At 43.8% G+C, this 13,530-nt stretch overlaps 3 protein-coding genes across 3 annotated transcripts; 1 reads left to right on the top strand and 2 right to left on the bottom strand.

Moving 5' to 3' along the window:
- Positions 1 to 2,059: 2,059 nt before the first annotated feature.
- Positions 2,060 to 4,485, bottom strand: LOC126564889 ((Lyso)-N-acylphosphatidylethanolamine lipase-like). The gene is made up of 6 exons (XM_050222013.1): positions 4,418 to 4,485; positions 4,251 to 4,318; positions 3,650 to 4,031; positions 2,567 to 2,830; positions 2,282 to 2,468; positions 2,060 to 2,197 (listed from the first exon to the last, which is right to left on the bottom strand). Exons 1-6 carry the CDS (start codon positions 4,483 to 4,485, stop codon positions 2,060 to 2,062), a joined length of 1,107 nt encoding a protein of 368 aa, XP_050077970.1.
- A 1,322-nt stretch (positions 4,486 to 5,807) lies between these two features.
- On the bottom strand, positions 5,808 to 7,529 carry LOC126560352 (negative elongation factor D-like). Its single transcript, XM_050216314.1, has one exon. The coding sequence runs from the start codon at positions 7,527 to 7,529 to the stop codon at positions 5,808 to 5,810; it is 1,722 nt and encodes a 573-aa protein (XP_050072271.1).
- A 598-nt stretch (positions 7,530 to 8,127) lies between these two features.
- LOC126564916 (heparin sulfate O-sulfotransferase) lies at positions 8,128 to 9,550 on the top strand. The gene is made up of 4 exons (XM_050222042.1): positions 8,128 to 8,280; positions 8,373 to 8,614; positions 8,703 to 8,788; positions 8,857 to 9,550. The coding sequence occupies exons 1-4, from the start codon at positions 8,151 to 8,153 to the stop codon at positions 9,479 to 9,481; spliced, it is 1,083 nt and encodes a 360-aa protein (XP_050077999.1). The 5' UTR covers positions 8,128 to 8,150; the 3' UTR covers positions 9,482 to 9,550.
- The last annotated feature ends 3,980 nt before the right edge of the window (positions 9,551 to 13,530 follow it).

Below are 13,530 nucleotides of genomic sequence, written 5' to 3'. Positions count from 1 at the left end.
GTTTTTCGCAAAAATCTTTTTGGCAATATAGGGTAGCGTATCTTTTGCGCTCTAAATGACCCCAAGGTTGAAATTTATTTTTGTCCGCCTAATGAGGATCTCCCCCACGATGAGTGGCGTGCGTTCTCCACTCTTGCTGTGCACAAAACTAATACATTTGAAGCAATATAAATTTTCACTTGCAAAACAATAACGGTGAACTATTCGTAACTTATGCAAATCAGCAAATATTTGACATCATTTATGAATATAAACTACAAAACCAAGTAAATCGGAAGGAAAAATAATCGCCAGAATCGCGTAATTGAACAGAATGTAAACAAACGAGAAACGTCAAATCGTTTTGTTGTGACAGCAAATTTTCGCCCACATGCCGCTTTTTCGCCTGATTTTGTCCGAGTTTGAAATCCAAAATAAAAATTGGGTTTTGAACCAACAACTTCTTTCATAACTAGGAAAGTAGGTAAATTAGGTCGACTATAGCATACAACATCACATCTTTACCCACCGCAGTGTAATAATCGATTCCGGCCTTTCTAGCATAAGCATCAATGCCATCGCTCCATATTTGGTCTGGTGTCCTTCTTATAACATGGCCATTCTCTTGTAATCTGACAAGTTCAAGTCTCTCACAAGCTATTTAGACACACTTTTCCAGACATACAAGGCAATGAATCATTTTAGTCACCGTTCTCTATAAATCGACTATGCGGGTTTCGTCACTTTAGGGCAGAGGACCAGTCTCAGAGCCGTCTGTGAGCACTAGGAACTAGAAATAGGCTGACAGGTATTTTTTATTCCAGAAGTTTTCACAGGTTTGTTCACCTGTCCAAGTATCACAAGTATCTATCCCTATCTTCTATGGTGGACCACAAAGCAATAATGCCTAAGAATCTGGATTCATTTTCAAAAGATCATTTCCACTTCAGGATCTTGGATGGCACACCCTAGGTTAAAGAAAAACCCCAGCCATTTTCTCCAAGCTTTTCTGCAGTGAGAAAGATATGATCAGATCAGTTGATATCTCTTCTTCTATTCATATTATAATCCATTCGCCCCTTTTGCTGTTCTTATTCACTAAAGATCCTGCAAAGGATAACAAAATAATCCCAGACAAGTTTTGCTTCAGTATACTGTGTGTTAATGACCAATTTTTATTACTTCCGCTTTGTAAGACGCTACAGTCGTTGCTACACACAATCGTTCAACCGTAGTGCGTGCAGAGAGGTCTAAAATCTAATTTGTAAAAAACATTTTAAAAAACAAAAAAGAAAAACTTACAACACTCGCCCCCCTTTCTTCCTTCCTGGTAACGAAACACTAACACTGGCTGCTGTGCAGAGAGCGAGAGCTAACTATAAAATGCATTCGCTTCAAAAGCTTGTACTAACAAAAACAACGTTCCTTTCCAGTTATATCACTTCATCTGGGATGAATCCGGACTTGTTTGTCGATCGCGAAACACACAACGGGACTTAAAAACCTGACATCATTTGGAAGCGTGGTAGCTTAAAAATACTCTCTCTATATATATATGTATATGCCACCGGCTCTTTAGTTTGTGCAGAAAACGGAATCTGAACACAACAAGATGGAGGAGGCTCTTGTAGATATATTTGCTCTTCTAACTTTCGGGCGCTAATGCTCCGTTAATAACAACACACCATACACACTCTTCTCTATAAGAAAATACTGTTTTCAGCGTACACGCGCGTGGAGTATAATAGTATTAGGAGAGCATTTTCTTCATGGCGCGGAGGAGAAACGCGAACACGGTTTGATGCCGCGGTTTCACTTACTAGCTGCTGATATAATATATAATTATCGCTTTGAGAGTGTGTTTTTTCTGTTTTCTTGTGCAGTTCTCCAGCTGTCTGTTACGTTTGTTAGCTGGCAGTAGAAAGGTACATTATTTCGAGGCATTTTTAAACGATGGCAATATTCATATTCGTCGCACTAAAATCTACAGAGGCATGGGGATCCGGTTCCGGGAAATAATCCGGCAGGAATCGGAAGGAAGGAACAGGATTACCGAGGTTATGTGCTGGTGGTGGACAACTCACTCCTCCGCCGCAAGCTCGGTAACTTTGCTTTGTGCGTTGATACGTTTATCGTACGTGAAGCAAGCTTCGTTAACGTGCTGGTTAAATATGTCCGGGAAGTCCGCATACAAATGATGACTAGCATTATCGATTATCTGCAAATAGAAAGATCGTTTTAGCGGGCGAAACACCCCGGGGGAGATAAATTTAATTGCCTTCCCCCCCACATTCGTCATTACCTTGACTTGCACGAAACATCCGGCCCGCTTTTCCTTCGTCACCTCACCCGCCTCAAAATCGATCCAAGATTCGGATCCGTAAATGAATGTCATGGGTATGGTGGGATCGATTAGGTCGATGCGCTTCAGCATCGGATTGATAGGCCAACCGAAATTTTTCTGTATCGCACAGAAACCAGTTTCACCGCTAGAATCGGTATAGAAATCGAACATTAAAATCCTTTATTATCCACTTAAAAAAAGTATCTATTTGGGTTTTTTTTTTTTTTGAGGGGGACTACGTACGATGGTTTCTGAGCATTGACGAGATGTAGATAATCCGCCACAATCCGTTCGTCTGGCACGATTCCTTCAAATCGCGAAGTAATATCCGTCCGCCGGCGGCTCAAAATCCAAGCCGCCGTCGGTCCGGCCATACGTACCACCGTCAGGGGGTAAAAGTTCATCTTCCGGGCCGTCCGGTACAGGATGCGGATCCAATACTTGCGCTTTATTCTCGGTGGTGTTTCCATAAAGCCCCACGGATCGGCCAAAATTAAACCAGCGACTCTATGAGGATAAGAGAAATTATTTATATGCAAAATACAACATTCTGTGTTTGCAGAACCAGGCCTTAAAATTAAAAGGGGAGTATGAGAAAGCGAAAGACAAATTGCTGAGACCTAGTAAAAGGATGATACTTGTCTTACATTTATAATAAATGTTGATGGGCGGTTTTACGGGTTTAAGTAAATTATACGGCGCCAACAAATCCCGAACTTGATGAATTCTGTACAGAGAATGTATTTACAACCAAATCTAGAATTTATTCATGCAACGTGGACACAACCTTTCCTTTCTCAAGGACTCAAGTTTTGTTGGAAAATTTAAGCTTGGACGTAAAATAAAACACTCTTTGAGTAAGAGGTTTCTTGGTGGATGACGCTTGAATGACGAGCCCTCTGCTTAGATAAGACAAGGTTATCATTAAGATAACCAATAGATGCGACCAATTGGTATTCATATAGATCAGCTGGGGTGGTGTGGTGGCCGAGGTGTTAACGGCGCCGGTCTTCGTAAGGAATCTCATCCGAATCTTTCTCCGTATTGAGGACTGACCATCCCACAAGCAAATTTTTATATGGCAGACATGACACTGTCATTTACACAACAAGCCACGACCCTTTGGACGTGTTTTGGAAACCCTACGTGGCCTGAGTTTCGAGGTAGGTTAAGCTTGGACGATTTCTCTTGTTAGACGACAAGGGAAATTTTTGACAGCAAAGTCTTTTGAAAGATGAAGCTTTCAGACCCAATAGCATTCTTAAACTAATAGACCACCTAAAGGCCCAGAAAAACGATGAAGTATGCATAGTCCGATCAACCTACCTTTGGGGGTGTGTAATAGAGTAGCTGCAGGCCAGATATCCACCCATCGAATGTCCCAGGATGTACATTCGCTCCAATCCCATCGCCACCCGCCAAGCTTCGATCGATGCAACAAATTGTCGTTCCGCCGCGATCGGATCCTCATCGTACTTCGGGTGCGAGCTGCGCCCAAAGCCCAATATATCGATCGCATACATTGGCCGATGGTCTGCAATTGCGTCGAGATTGAGCACCCATAGCCCAACGCCCGCACCGAGCCCGTGCAGCAACAGGACGGGAATGTTTTCCGACTCACGGTTTAGCGCCACCGTACGTATCTTATCGTTCGTCCCGACACACTGACCTACATCGACGAATATACTTTCAAAGGGTTTTCGAAGGGCTACAAGTAAATTCAAAAGGACAGATTATCACTATTATTATGGTGCATGCATGTGTTTGGGCACAACAAAAAACCCCCACAGGTAAGGACAACAAGTTTGCAGGCGCAAAAACCAATCACCCCAACTTGTTTGCACAGTAAACAAACGGCGGGTGTTCTTGCGCGAGCGCACCACCATCCCCCCTCCACAGGTAGTTGTGTTGAGCGAGTTCTACCAACCTGACAGCAGCGTTTCCTCCACTTCTTCGAGTTTGGCACTGGAGTAGCGGGTCCATTTGTGCAACAGTCTACAACGATAAACGGGGAAGGAAGAGAAGGTCGCGTCACAAAACTGAAGCTCTTCCAATCCAATTCCTTCTAGATGCATCCACGGAACCATGACTCACCTTTGCTCCGAACGCTTGTCCTCGCACGCTTCGTACGATTTCGACGGTGCACTTCTTGTTCGCGTCATGCTGGAAGAGCCGTTTTTTAACTTTGTTCTGGGACACAAACTTTTCTTTTCCACTTTACAACATAAAAAAACCCGTAACCGGATATTCCCGAAAATGCCCGCTTTCCTGTACTAACTAACCGAAGAAGTAATACTGATACGGGACAGTGCGAGCGAACGCGTGCGAATACACCGTCGTCGTCGAAGTGTGTTGCCTCTTATCGCATTTGGGAGACGCGATAGACGTTTTGTGTGGCTTTAATTTTGCCTATATACAACACTTGCACACACATTCGGCGCGGACACCTAACGACACGCGAGACCGCGGACCACCAATTGCCCGTTCTATGCTGCTGTTGCCCTTTTTCGTCGTCTGATCAGCATAGCTCTATACACACACCGGCGTTGCGCTGCTGCTGATGATGATGGTCTGCAACAAATGGAAGTAAAGCCGAACGCGTGAATGAGATAATTTGCCGCTCGACTCGTTGTCTGGCTGCTGCCCCAACCCCAACCTTCAACAACACACCGATGGGCTTAATTGCTAATCCGTCGTGTCTGACGGGTCGGCCCGTTTTCGCGACTTTTCTGCTACAGCTCCCACCACTAGAAAAGAAGCAACACAACCTTGGACACTGTACGAATAAACAGTGCTGCACACAGGAAGGTCGTGTGGTCACGATTTTGCGCGTTACTGTGACTGTTTTGATATTCAAATTGACAGTTTATATTCAAATAAATAAATAATGAGAGCAAGTCTTCTTGTATGTTGGATCCTATGTTTTGATTACTTTTGGATAAAAAGGACCCCGTGCAGACAAGAATCCCGTTGTACGATAATGGCCTTTGGAACGTTGAGGTTCTTTCGACGATAAATATTTTTGTCTATATGATTCCGACTAAGAGAGAGGCCCTCTTCGTATAAAACGCTCCTAATACGATGGCTTGTGCTAAGTGACACCCGTTAGAGGAGAACCCTTGTTATCCTGCTTTCCTTCGATCACGAGGGCCTTCGATACATCAGATCCTTTGTATGTCAACGTTTCTTTGGTTATAAAATCTCTCGGTAGCCGAGGCTTGAACTCTTGGGACGACGAGGCATGTTGGAAGATGACTTCGATTATCAAGTCTTCTGTGTATACATAATTATTTATGATAGATAATCCATTCTTCGTTGAATCTCTAATCAAACACAAAAATACGAATTATTCCTTACAAACTTTATTGATAAACGAACACTTTCATGAAAATCAGTTCAGATCAGATCAGATTTTTTTTTAACAAACTTAATTAAGAATTGAAAATAACAAAAATAAACTCAATGGGGAGGATCAATCGAATCCTTACTCAAAGCACGCCTTACACTGTACGATAAACTCCGTAACCGAATCGGTACCATCCTCCATAACAATAGTGCCACTAATCTCCGTATTCTCCACCATTGGCAGAAACAGCTGCACAAATTCGCGCGAGTACGGTGGCCCAACAATGTCCAGCACTTCCTTTACGATGTAACGGATAAGCGAAATGTCCATCGCGTCACGTGCGTAACATTCGGCTATGTATCGAACTACCGGAATCGCTCCACCGCAGGCCAACACGTTTACCATACGATCCAGCAGCATCCTCTTGAAGTTGAGCTGCTCAAACACCTCCAGATGGTCCAGCTTTGATTCCAGGATACGTGCAAAAAGTTGTACAATCTGATCGTGCAAGGATGTATGCAGTCTGGCGATCTCATCCATCAGTGCAAAATGCAACGGATATCTGTCGGTGCCCAGGTTGAAATAGGACGCATCGGAGACGATGCTACTCGCCCAACGAAACACTCCAATCGCAACAACTGGGTACTCGAGGTAGTTGAAAATGGTGGATATATAGGGAAGCAAGTTAGTTGATTTGTTACAACAGATCGTGTGTACTGCTTCGATTGCATGAATGGTATCTTTCACCTCCACCACGTTAGAGGTCCGCACGGAGCCTAACCATGACCCTTTCCTGATGCCCGTTTCACACACACTAGCCGCGATCCCGAGCAGAAAGATCTCCTTCGATTTCGGCTTTTGGTCGAGCTTTGACTTTACATTGAAAATTGAGTTGATAAGTAGATCGAGAAATTGTTGATTACGAATCAGATTAATTGGCGGTGGTACACTAGAGGCGTAGCATCGGTGCAGATCGAATATGTCGCTTGACTTAAGCGCGTTGGTCGTCAGGATAGAGGAGAGTGCTGCATATGCCGCCGGAAAACCAGATGATCCGTTCAGTGCCATTGTGATCGGCACAACGTTGCTGTGGCTTTTGAGCTGTGTTGCATAGTTGGTCATCTCCTGCGAAAGTCGCTTTATGATAGGACCACATCCCACCCTCTCCGACAGTTTATGTAACAACACCTGGCTCAACACGTACGTATGCTGCCGGTAGCACACTACCTTTGCCACTCTCTCGAACGTGTTCGCATCCGGCTGGCGCAAGTAATTGAGTATGGTCGATTGAAAGATGGTCAAGAACAATTCGAAATTACTGCTACTGGTTAGATTGGATGTAATCTCACTCAGATAACCTGCAGATGAAATTAGCTTGAGCGTAAAGTTCAACAAGAGGCAGTCCGGATGCTTTTCGACGAGACGGTAAATCAACGAGCGCCATGTTGGGAACTGAATTGCGTCCCACAACCATTCGGGTGGACTATTTTCCGTAAAAATGCTATCCGCTATCTGTGGGTCGAATGACTTGAGTATCGCATCCTTCAGAATGTTCTCCACCATTGTCGTTAGCTCTGCTGCATCAGCACCGATTGTAAGAAGCCAACTTCCTACCATGTTGACCATCTGTGCCACTCCCGTGTAGTTATCCGATAGCTGATCGATCGCCATTTTGGGTGTACCTCCCGCAGTTACGTACCGTCTTAGCTGGCCGAATATTTCCGGCTCCATAATGTAGTCTTGCGTGCCGAATCGCTGTAGACAATCGTGCACAATGGCGAGTGCACTTTCTTGTGATTTTGCATTGCTTGCAGCAGGCGAGTCGGGGCTATTTGCTTCAGAGCTAGAGTTTTTCTCCATTGTATAATAAGCGTGCAAGACCAGCTCCGCGAAATTCTAGCTAACTACTGAAGAAAGAACACGATTGCCGCTATGTACGCAGCCTAAACGATTTTCCTACTGTCACCGTACATGTGGTCAGCGAAGCAAAAGTGGTTTTGCTACTTGTTTTTCTTTATGAGAGACGAATGTAGTCTGAAAGACTCTCAAAGCCTTGTTAAATAAACGAAAAAAAAAACAATGCTTTTCTTCTATAATTTTCAAAGAAATAAGCAATAAAAAATAATAATTTACTACACATCACATTCCTCTTCTCGGAATTATTCTCGCTCCGGCACGGTATAGCCATCTCTAGCAACAACGAACTGTCAAACGCGGAACAAAAAGATAAACATTGGCAAAACGTCAAAACGGTTTGTTATCGTCTGTCTTGGCCACAGTACAGAGCAGAAAATACGTAGAATGTTAGACGCGAAAAAGTTAAAAATGTTTCCCACAGTTGTGTTTTTGTGTACTTTCCAGTAGTGTAGAACTCCTCTCCTTAAAAGACCCTACATAGACTAACACTGGATCGTGCTAGTACATAAATCGACAAACTTTCGGAAGGATTAAAGCTCCTGCTGCTGCTGGACAGGAACGGAAATGATAACAACAAAATACTTGTTTCTGCTGATACTGATTACTGCGGGCTTTGCGTTCATTCTACTGTACAATTGGTTCTCGACAAAGGTCATCTTAGCCGATAAGCAGCTTACGATTCATCTCGCTGATGGTAAGTGTTTTCCAGTGTTTGGTATGAATTTGGGAAGTAATTGGCACACTATCTCTCTTCTCCACCACCACCCCTCCTTTCGGGGTGATCAGGTAACAATGAGCATCTGATACACAGCAACGTCAATCATTGGCAAACGGCCACGGCAAAGGTGGATGACAGCACAACCTACCGGAACTACGATGAACAAATTGTGATAATTTACAACCGGGTGCCGAAGACAGGCAGCACCAGCTTCGTCAACCTGACGTACGATTTGTGCAAAAAGAATGCATTCCACGTACTGCACATTAACATTACCGCCAACATGCATGTACTGTCCCTTCCTAATCAGGTGAGGATGAAGACGTGCAACACCATTGGAAGCTCCCTTCCCTTAACGAAATTTTAATTAATCAATCTCACTGTTTTCATATTTGCAGCTTAAATTTGTGCGCAACATAACCGCATGGGACAGTATGAAACCTGCCTTCTACCATGGACACATGGCTTTCTTAGATTTCTCAAAGTAATTTCCATATTTACCCGAAAAAAAAGGATTCTATTTTATAGTAATATCCCCATTTTTCGCTTCAGATTCAGTATGCCGTCGAAACCACTGTACATAAATCTTATTCGGCAGCCGCTCGATCGGCTAGTATCGTACTACTATTTCCTACGCTATGGTGACGACTATCGACCGTATCTGGTCCGGCACCGGGCCGGCGATACGATGACATTCGACGAGTGTGTCGCTCGCCAGAAGCCAGACTGTGATCCCACGAACATGTGGCTACAGATACCGTTCTTTTGCGGCCACCATGCCGAATGCTGGAACCCGGGCAGTAGCTGGGCACTCGAGCAAGCGAAGCGTAATCTCGTCAACGAATACTTTCTCGTCGGTCTTACCGAGGAGATGGATGAATTTATCGAACTGCTCGAACTTTCGCTTTCTCGGCTTTACAAAGGTGCGGTGCAACATTTTCAAAAGTCAAACAAATCACACCTACGCAAAACAAAGTCGAAAGTGGAACCGGCACCCGAAACGGTGGCCAAAATAAAGGAATCCACCGTGTGGCAGATGGAGAACGAGCTGTACGAGTTTGCCCGGGATCAGTTCCATTTCGTGCAGAAAAAACTACGTACGCCCGGTCGGAATGTGATGCAGGATTTTATGTACGAGAAGATTAAACCAAATCCAAACGGTGGGGCAAAGAACTGATACAGGACTGGGAGGGATCCGCACAAGGTGAAGCCTCCCAAACGGCGGCGTTGGGAGAAAACTTGAGCGGGACCCAGATCAGAGCTAGAACGTTGAGCGATTAGAAGGGAATGCATGATGTTTGTGTGTATGTATGTGATGTCGTGTCCGTATGTATGTGAGTGTGTGTGTGTGTGAGTAATGAGTGAGTAGCACGAAAAAGACACGGAGAAGATAAGGAATGCTCATTTGAAATGTCCCGGTGTTAACAAAAGAAATAGGCTAAACCGCATTGTTGATTAATTGTAACTTCTTTTTCTCTTTAGTGGCAGCTCATTATTATGTCTTTACTTTTTTCTACTTACAAGACAAACAAACAAAACAAAAAAACACTGAACTCTGGTGCGAATCACTGATCATCAAATGTTACGATTAAGTTTTTTTTTAGCAAATAAGAGCATAGTAGATAAGTTTTACATGTATTAGTCAATTTTTCTTACTTCAATCGGATCAGTTCACACATCGTACCGGTGCGTAAAAGACAACCAATATTTGAAACTCATTCCTATCGTGGGTGTATCGCAAAACAGTTTCCTAAAGCGCTTCAGTTCCGCACGCAGTTCCGAAGTGCGCGATCTTCAATCATACCGCGTGTGAATAAAAGACGTCTGTGTATAGCTTGTCAGTCTGTCTGTATTTGTATGTGTGTAAGACAAGCGGGCGATGAATGATAATGAAATAACCAAAATCGCAAGACGCATACAATAACTAAATGAATATAAGAAATATTTTTACTTAAGCACTTAACACGATCCGCTTATCGATTTGAATCGAAAGCATCCGAAACATCTTATAGCATGCTAATAGGATTGGACCTAGGGATTGGGATTATAGTCAATCACCTAGGGACTTAATGACACGGACTAGCAACAGAAGATTTTACGAAGCTCGAAATCCCATCCTTTGGCTCATGAATATCATAGAGCCACTAGGAACTGACCAATGTTGACAACAACTAACGCAGAAGGGAGATAAGCTAGAAGTTAAATGTAGATGTAGAAGCCGTCAGGCTGTAGCGGTGCAGGCCTTCACACGGCAGGACTCGATATCGAAAAATATATCCGAACCGCGACTACTCGTACGCAAGGATAATTTAAGTCAACGAGCCAGAAATGACAGGACGAAAGCTCTTAGGGTTGTTAGTGCCAAGAAAAAAGAAGAAAGTTTTCGACATCGTCTATAACAAAGTTTCCCTAATACTACTGCTACTACTACTACAACTACTACTACTGAAAGAATGACTAGTTCCGTTCGTAGATAAAATAGTTAAAAATGAGTGGTTCCAAGCAGGAAAATCGGTACCTGATCTGATCTGACCAGTACTGTGGCAATGTTTGGAGAAAAAGGTACAAGTCCTTCATATGATAGCATTGCAGGGTATAGCCAGTACCAACATTCATTGAAATTTTGTTGGACATCGTCCAGGGAGATAAACTCGTCTGTATCCTCGTTATCCAAGCTCTAAAGATGGTCCAACGATGACGCGAAAGAACAAACATCGGATTATAACATTATATGCTACATCTCAATCCGAAATCTCCAAGCTGGATGGATGTTCACGTCTTCAAAGCCGTCCAAAATTTCACCTATCTCGGATCAAAAGGTCCAGGAAAACTCCCGAAGCGCAGGATAAGAAAGTAAGTCTGAGCAAAGCAAACACGCTTGTACTGTGTTCTCAACTGAACCCAGGAAATTAATAGTTTACGGAGATGATGAAGCGCCCTATTTGGCCTTTCGGGATTTTCTCCTCCATTGTTTCTTAACGTTTGTTCCGTGTCAGAATGGGCATCGATTACCCGCCCGTTTTGTGGCGGGTTGTTGGTATCGAGACAATATTCCTTCACAGTGTAATTAACTTGCTGAACTTTGTTGCCCACCAGAAGTCAATCGGTTTGCTCGTTTACGGCACATGCAAGCGCGAAAAGAAAAAAAATCGTTCCGTCTATTATCGCGCGATCTAATCATGTGGACGCAGACAGGGGGCAGTTAAGATGATCTGTGCTTGCTGTGTGTCCGGGTTGTGTTGTGTGCTCACCATTTTCAGGAAAACAAATGGAAGTTAATGTACGCACATTCACTCTTCTCTCCTACTTTTTGTTTCGATCACGCCACTTTTTACACACCATTTTGTTTCCGTGTTTGTGGCGTTCGAATGCTCCCCCCCCCCTCTTTCCACCAATACCTGAGGGTGAACCGTGTGTGCTCGCGGCACTGCAAGTGCATCTGATTAACCTAAAATTAATGATAAAATCCTACCCCACTGTACTTTGTGCTGTCGCCGATGGTGGTAGGAAAATCACTAGTAGTGGAACTGTATGTACAGTCATGGCGATTGAAATCCGATCAAACTGTAACAACTATTCATGGTACCTTTGGAACATAGAATGATAGAAAGAAATGTGAAATTCTTATCAGAAACTCATCGGCCGGTTGTGAAAGGTCCGACTGCTGGCAAAACATTTCTAGTTGGATCAGCTGCGAATTTCCTTTCCGACTTGTGGGTGCTTGATAAGGATGTTGGACACACGTGTTTACTTCACCAGAAAGGAAAGTCAGGAAGCGGTCAAATAGTATGCATATGACGGCCCTGACACCTGCCGATCTTCACACGTCAAGACGGGGTGATGAATCTCGCCCGGATTCAATCAGTAATGTAAAGAAAAGCATCCAAATGTCAGGTCAAGTCTCATGAAATTGTAGAGCCAAAGAAAAAGACGAATCAGAAGAAATATGGAAACTTTTGGAGCCTTTGAACGATTGGACAAATAAGTTCCAAAGACGATGCGAATTCTTAAGCGATGGGATGTCTTACACGACCAAGTTCCTTAACTGATCTGTACTAGACTATTTTAATGGAGAGCTCGCTTGAAGAGGTTGGTCTTTTAGCCGATGAGAACTTCTAGACGACATGCATAATCGACTTGACTCCACGATAGAAACCATTCTTATATCATTTTCATGTCGAAGTTCTCAGCACCAATACATCTTTCGCCCAGAATCTTTGTCCCGCTGGAGTCCCAGTTTTGTAAAAATGAGTTATCACATCAGTTTTATGAGATCGTTGAACCTTGGGCTTTCAAACATTGGATACAGCGTTGACTCATTATACTAAACCCACTACATAGCCCTCTCTCGCTCCCATTTCGATGAACCACTTCGTCTTGAATCATGATCCGATGCTATCAATTCTTCTTGCCACTCTTTCAGCAACACTTCCATCTCATTTCGTAACAGAAACAGAGTCGCATTTGTTGCAATCTTCCGCATTGTATCGGGTCAGCCGCCCAGCCAATGCGTTCGCTATTAGCACAGGCACAGCACATTGTTTACAGACGTACTTCCGTTTCTCACAGCATTACTACACACTCAGCCCGATGATGATTGCGCCTTTTTTGTTTCTGCTCCTTCCCAACGCACAAAGAGTCTGCTTCGAGTCGCCGCCACGTGCCGATACCGAATTGCGTGAACCTAAACAGAGAGCACTCGAGATGGTGTGCGGATCGAGAGTTTCCAGTTGATGCTCCCTCGACTCCGGCCATTGGAGTGCTGTGGAGCACTCAATTATGAATCAAACAAAAAAAAAACTTACACAATCGATCTGCGAGCCACACAATTTAACGATCTTTTTTGGGAGTAGGAAACCATCACCATTCACGTGGACTCACGCACTGTTTGTCGTATACTTTGGTGTGTTGTTGTTTTTTGAGTTTTTATTTTACTCTTCGCAGCTGATTGCTTACCATGCCCCCAGCTCGCTACTAAGCAACATAAGCACAGATACACCATTTGGCAATCTTGCATCAACCAGGCATCTTGAAGACCACCGGGGGTACACATAAACCCCAAGCTCTTCTCTTTGGGTACATCATAAATATGGAATCTTTACTGCACCCCACCGGATTATTGCAAACCAAACCACGCCCCACCACCCTTTTAGCAACATCAGACGGTGTCTCGTTCGGTTGCTCGATCGCTGTTGTATCCCAGGCTTTGACCCCACAACAAGCGCT

Source organism: Anopheles maculipalpis, chromosome 3RL, assembly GCF_943734695.1.
Source record: "Anopheles maculipalpis chromosome 3RL, idAnoMacuDA_375_x, whole genome shotgun sequence".
NCBI classification, from domain to species: Eukaryota; Metazoa; Arthropoda; class Insecta; order Diptera; family Culicidae; genus Anopheles; species Anopheles maculipalpis.
Note: the sequence above shows the minus strand (reverse complement) of the source record. Positions and strands in the feature narration are given on the sequence as shown.